The sequence below is a fragment of the Lampetra planeri genome, chromosome 16 (genome assembly GCF_965212315.1).
Source record: "Lampetra planeri chromosome 16, kcLamPlan1.2.h2, whole genome shotgun sequence".
NCBI lineage: Eukaryota > Metazoa > Chordata > Hyperoartia > Petromyzontiformes > Petromyzontidae > Lampetra > Lampetra planeri.
In genome coordinates, this window is record NC_136122.1 from 7,243,137 (window position 1) to 7,250,166 (window position 7,030).

Here is a 7,030-nt window from a genome sequence, read left to right on the forward strand (position 1 = left end):
ATGTTTCTGGACAGGTATGTCCTGTGGAGGCGAGTGAATAGTGGTTGCATAAGCACAGAACCACAATAACCCCTATTGACCACACACACGAATACATCAATTCCCACCCGCATGGAAAATGTTTCCCAAATGTGGCTTTCTCTGCGTGGTGTACAGACTACAACGGTGGTAAGAGATACAAGGAACAATGGAGCACTGAGGCCCATTCTCTTAGCGCACTTACTTATGACTATAAATGGAAATAACACTGGCAACAGCCACACCGGACAATGTTTAAGTGCAGCAAAAAAAAACGTTTAGACTGAAAACAAAAACAATTCTGTAACGAAACACAACAAGAAAGGGAGGGGGGTATAAGTCCAGGCACACAAGAAGCGGACACTAATTACAATTTGTGAACAGTTCAAATGCGTTTCTGAAGCTCAGTTGATGAACAGCACAGAACAAAAAGCCACTCTGGACTTTAAAGAGTGTCCAATACAGATAGTGAACTTTAGGAAAAACGATCAATCATTCAATTACAATGCCAAACCAGACAAGGGCCATCTGGAAAATGACAGGAGACTCATTATTTTCCACGTGTGAGTCTGAACACTGTTTAAGAAAATAATAAAAAGACTGGTTATGAGTTATGTGCAAAAGCTAGGTCAAACAGTCACCTCAATAAGAGTTAAATACAGTAATTTCTGTTGGAAACCCATTTTTAAGCCAAAACAGACAGCAGACTCCGAAAAAATATGCTGTTCTTTACAGGAGACGTCACGGCAATTTGCTGCCTTCAGACAATGAAGACTTCATGCCACTGTTGGCAATAAGAGGAATCCATTGTGTGCTCATGTCAGGAACAAACTCCTGTAAAGTATCTCAAAAACTGACATTTATCCACCCTGCCTGCTAAATGAGGCAGATTTTCCAAACACGATACTTTTCTTGTACGCAAACGCGCACAATACGGACGCCTGTGCCGAGCAGATGTACGCTAGAATTAGTAAAGGTTGCTAAACAGGCTTGTGAAACGGTGCTCGATTTGTTTTATGATTTGGGAGCACTCACTAAATCAGTGGGTCCTCCCAGCGTACCTATGCATAGCAATGCCCCACACTTTACAAAGGTAAAGGCAGGATGTATGAACACCCCCAGGACTCTCACCAGACAGGGTTCACCAGACACCGTAGACAGTCTGCAAATGTGTGCAACAGACAGCAGGAAATCTGGGCTGGTTATCCATGCTCTCAATGGGGTGAGCAATTTCACTGGGCCGATTTATAGTGTAATTTGAGCAACATGTGCACAACATACCAGCACGTGTACATATACGCATAAAACATATACTGGGCAAGAATAACAATTGTAATTTACAGCCATTTGTCAACCCACTGCTAAATAAAGGCCTCCACACAAAGCATAAAGTCATGGGGATGTTTGATCATACTTCACCACTGGTTCATGCGGCTTGGTGAAGGGGACCAGACACTCGCCACACTGACGTATTCTGTGGCTGGGAATAAAACCCAGGTTTCTAGGTTCATAGTGTAGAGCCCAAACCACTGTGCCACCATTCCACTCACCAACTGATCACGTATACGGATGTAAAATGTGTAAAAGTTACAATGCTGATGGGGGGAAAAAACTAAATGCGATTGAATTAAAACAGGACACGTACCTCATTTAACTTTGAAATAAAGCAATGCAATTATATGCCGATCCATGGGCAACCTACAATGCTATCTTTTAACATAATATCTATGGGACACTTTTTGCCAGGATCAAAACAATAAAAAGCATATTCTTCTTTAAAACACAAGTTCCAGATGTCGCTGTCTCACAAATAAGCTCATACATAGCCTTTGTTGCAAGATAAATGTGAAATTCTGAACTTGGCAACGTCTAGCAGTAATGAAAATAGACGAAGAATGTTAGCGGTAGCAATAAAAAAAATCAATGCTAATGGCCGATTCACTGTGATGAGCCGTCCGTGCCATCACTCGCACGCATATTGATGGCAGGACCTGCGAGAATTGAATAAGGCCCAATGCGGGTCAACTTGTCACACTCTGACAAGTGCTGGTTCTTAATATGACACATAGCACAGGCAGTGCATTGATATGTTACGCCGTTATTGCAGAGTGATGTGAATCCATTAGACATGCTTTTTTCTCCAACCCCTCAGCAAGTTATTGACTGAAAGCACGATCTATAAATGTGCACGATGTTCTATCTCGGGTTAACAATGCATAGAAGGCAACGATAGAGATTAATTCTGTTGAAGGCCAGAATTTGTTCTTGTTATGAATTTTATTCAATCTTTATTTTTTTACTTTGTTGAAAGGCTGGCTTGACAGCAAGCCAAAGCAATTCCCACTGCACAGCAACAACACGGACGAATTTCAACTCAACTGCATTAGCATTTAAAGAGCTGGCCAGTGTTCTTTTTAATTCTCACAGCATGCATGCACAACTGGGTGTGAACACAAGAGCTTGGCAAACGGATTTCTCGATTTGTACACAATACAGTGCATGCATACACAAGGTAAAACCTTGCACACGCAAGGAAACACACACACACACTGCAACAATCATATTTTTCTCTAAGTACCAAAATAATTCATATCTATTTCTCACCCCCTACATCAGTTCGTTTTCTACTTTCAATGTGATATTTACATTCTTCCCCCGAGGTATATCAGCAAAATCATTCCAGAAGGTTTGCAAAAGGAATAGTAGCCAATGAGGACCAATGTAAGAAACAAATCAGATAAAAATGTGGCACGAGAAACATTTATCGCTGTTCGTCTTCTTACCCCTTACAAAATGCCTTCAAAACACGTTGCATTGTCAGCCTTCCCATTCTCTAGGCCACCGATTAACTTGTGTTGCCATTTTTCTGCATCGCTGTATAACAAGACGTAAAGTACAGACTTAAATGGGGCTGATTTTGACTTTTGAGTAGGCCATTCGCTCGAGGACTTGCAAAACGCTGGGCCAATAAACATTTAAATTCGGCACAGAGAGAGTACAAAATGAAAAAAAATATTCTGCTTTAAATTAGACCGTGCGTGCATGCGGGGCTTGCGGTCAGATCTGAAAACCCTCCGGGGGCAGCTTGTATGTTAGCTGCATGACTTACAAGCAGCTACTATTGGGTTAATGTTGTACAGCCTCCCCCCCTCCCCATTCAGTGGCAAATGTGCATCAATTACTACCCCACAATTCATCCAGGAAAATACAAAAAAAACACAGCTGTCTATTATTTGGTTAGCTGCATGCACAAAGCTGGGTGTGAAAAGAGTGTTTTCCAATTTATGCCCGTGTATGTTCCGCTTTAATTATTAATTTACTGCATGGCTTGTCATCATTAAAATATAAATGGGCGGAACAATACGGGCAGCTCGTTAATGTCACGAGGACGCACCTGTGCACGTGTACACAATGTGGACATTGTAAGGTCAACAAAGGCGGAGATGATGTGTGTAATGACTAATAACAATGCTACGACCACATGATTGACATTTATTGTCGAGCCGAATGCAATAATCTGACGGTGATACGTACTGTATAAGGCATACAACCAGACGTATTTTAAAGGCATTTAAATTTCCCCACTACGTACACGAACCTTGTTCACGAGAAAAAAAACATTAAATCAACACCCCCATCGTAGGCTGGGGTGCCCACGCACACACGCACACATGAGCAAATTACTGAATTAACAACGCACTGTGAATATACATAATTACAGTATGTGTGGTGTGTGTGTACAACACAATGACATGTGAAACTCACGTGTACGAAAATATGTAAGGGGGCATATTCACCTACACAATATATACACAACTCACATGTATGTGTAAAACCTTATTGCAATGACATGTGTACCATGATCGTGGTATATTTACATAATATAAACATCGCCATTACTTACGCAGACATGTATATGCACTGGAGGCATATAATTGCGTGTGTGCCCACGTGTTACGGTTGAATGTGTATTAAAGTACGTGATGTAGGTAGTATTACTACAATACAGTGAATACACGATAATATCTGTAACACAATAGCTATATCAAGCACCACAGAATACCACGTACAATAGGAAGAGTCGTGACCACAGTATAACATCATATACACAATGATGTACACACTATACAATACTATAGAGTATACACATCCTACACACACACACAAAGTTGACTGAACAATACAAAACCATGTTTAACATCCACATTACACATTGCAACCCGATGAACACACACACTGCACACAAACTATACAATACCATACACAGTACACATTACAAAACCATGTATAACACACACTGCCCCATGCCATGTACAACGACACCCACACCCACTATACAATACCATACACACGGTACACACAATAAATTACCACGCACACAGATGGATGACACTCACAGGAAGTCCACCAGGTAGTCGAAACCAGGTGTGCTACTAATCAGCATCATCATGTATCACTTGATATAGCAGCTCAAGCAAAAAGCCCCGACGTAATTGAGAATCACAACAGCAGCACCAGACATGAACTTCGCATCACGAGTTCCCAAGACGACCAGCAACAACCGATTCCATTGCGAGGATTACTGCCCCTGACCCCCCCAATCATCATCAACAACAACACTCACAGGTATGTAGCCCATGCCGTTGTGGGTAAGGGTTAGGGTGGGTAACAGAGGATAGTGCCCATCATCATGGGTCAATGCATGGAGCCCATGATGTGCAGTCAGGAGGTGAGGGTGGTGGTGAGGGTGAGGGTACCACCACTCACCCCGCAACGTGTGGTGGTGGTGTTGGTGGTGAGGGTGGTGGTGGTGAGGGTACCACCACTCACCCCGCAACGTGGTGTTGGTGGTGGTGAGTCGTACTAACAAGAGGGTGTTCTACTCATGGTGTTGGTGGTGTTGTTGGTGGTGTTGTTGGTGGTGTTGGTGGTGATGAGTTGTGCTAAAAAGAGGGTGTTCTACTCATGGTGTTGGTGGTGGTGTTGTTGAGTCGTGCTAATAAGAGGGTGTTCTACTCATGGTGTTGTTGGTGGTGTTGGTGGTGGTGGTGTTGTTGAGTCGTGCTAACAAGAGGGTGTTGTATTCGTGGTGGTGGTGGTGTTGGTGGTGTTGGTAGTGGTGATGCTAACAAGAGGGTGTTGTACTCACAGGTAGACGGCATCTTGCGCCACTGACGCGGGCAGGGCCGTGAGCCCCAGCCCGGAGCAGTCGAGGCGAAGCTGCCCCCCCGGCTCGCCGCTGTCGCAGCGGCACGGCCCGGGGCAGGGGGCAGCAGCAGCAGCAGCTGGGGCAGCTGGGGCAGCAGCAGCAGCTAAGGGGGCAGCCTCCAAGGGGGCAGCAGCAGCAGCTGGGGCAGCAGCAGCAGCTGGCGCAGCAGCAGCTGGGACAGCAGCAGCAGCAGCTGGGGCAGCAGCAGCTGGAGCCTCCATGGCGAAGAGCAGCAGAGGGCAGTGGAGGCTCAGTAGCAGGAGCAGCAGCCAAGGCAGCAGATGTGGACCCATGCTGCCCAGTAACCTACAAACCCCGACAGCAGCGGACCACCACCTACGGCTCACTAACACCGACACCCGCCCTGGACACCACCACTCGCTGCTCTATAACACTCAGATGCCGGCCTAACTCTCGATAACCAAACCTACCTGCACCAGCCCTGGTACCAGCTCAACAACAACTACTACTACGGATTGTTGTTGTGTGTTGTTGTGGGGCGCGTGGTGTGTTAAGTTTATCGCTGCTTGTTACTCTGCGTACAGTGGAGAGTTTTAACTCACCGACACAACATTCTACGGGTTTAGATGCCGTAATGTCTGTGTGTGTGTCTGTGTGTACTAATCGCTGTGTGATAGTTAATGTTGCTGCTGTGAAAGTGTTCTGCTTTACTTGTTAATAGCTAACGCAGAGTCGCATACAGTAGTGGTGGTAGTGTGTGTACAGTAGTAGTGTGTGTACAGTAGTAGTGGTGGTGTGTGTACAGTAGCGCGCGTGTGCGTGTTGCTACCTGTGGCTGCTACTGCGGCCGTGCGAAGTCTTTCAGCGTCTCTCGTCTCTGTCTCTCTTGTCTGTCTCTTGTCTCTCTCGTCTGTGTCTCTCTCGTCTCTCTCTGTCTCGTATCAGATCACCGCCACTACTACAACCCCCACGGCGCCGTCAATAATCGCCAGCGCGGTGACTCCCACCGTGCCGGGGACCCTGGAGCTAACGCGGCCGAAGTACCGCAACTACAGCAGCAGCTGCAGCTGCCAACAACAACACATATACAGCACTACCACTACACACAACAACAGCGGTACCACCACCACACAACTAAACAACCACTACCACCACCACTATCACAGCGGCTCACTCAGCTATATCCGCTGCAGCAGCGGCGGCAAGTTGTAGTCGTCGTGAGAGGCTGCGCGCGCGTGAAGAAGACTCGAGGGAGGCGGCGGGGGGGTTCGGCTCTCGCAGCGGGAGGAGGAGGCAGAGGAGGAGGCGATGGAGGAGGAGGAGGAGGCGATGGAGGAGGAGGAGGCGGTGGAGGAGGTGGAGGCGGCTGTGTGAACTGCGCGCTCCGTGGGGCGAGCGCTGTAGGCGCCGCGAGCGCGCGACCACCCCTACCCCGCGTGACGTCACCGCGACCCCATAGGCGCGCGACTGGCCCCTCCCTTACACCCCCCCCACCCACCCACCCAGCTCAGCCCCCCCCCTCACCTCCAGCAGCCCCCCCCCCGCCCTCTTAGCTCACCCGCCCCTCACGTCCCCCCCACCCACCCGCCCCTCACGTCCCCCCCACCCACTCGCCCCTCACCCCCCCCCCCACCAGCCCACCCGCCCCTCACCTCCCACACCCCCCAACCCACCCGCCCCTCACCTCCCACACCCCCCAACCCACCCGCTCCTCACCTCCACCACCCACCAACCCACTCGCCCCTCATCCCCCCCCACCAACTCACCCGCCCCTCACCTCCCACACCCCCCAACCCACCCGCCCCTCACCTCCCACACCCCCCAACCCACCCGCCCCTCACC

The 7,030-nt window shown here is 48.2% G+C and overlaps 1 protein-coding gene across 2 annotated transcripts in view; it reads right to left on the minus strand.

Annotated features, from left to right (window-relative positions):
- LOC144722977 (leucine-rich repeat-containing G-protein coupled receptor 5-like) overlaps nt 1-6,579 on the minus strand; it is a 96,605-nt gene extending 90,026 nt beyond the window's left edge. Inside the window, exons 1-2 of one of the 2 annotated variants that reach the window (XM_078601448.1) lie at nt 6,363-6,503; nt 5,168-5,533 (exon numbers count right to left, since the gene is read on the minus strand). In XM_078601448.1, coding sequence (XP_078457574.1) covers nt 5,168-5,520 — 353 coding nt within the window. In that variant the 5' untranslated portion in view covers nt 5,521-5,533; nt 6,363-6,503. Of the gene's footprint in view, nt 1-5,167 lie in introns of both variants that reach the window. The other variant, XM_078601447.1, reaches the window with a different exon arrangement.
- Between the last annotated feature and the right edge of the window lie 451 nt (nt 6,580-7,030).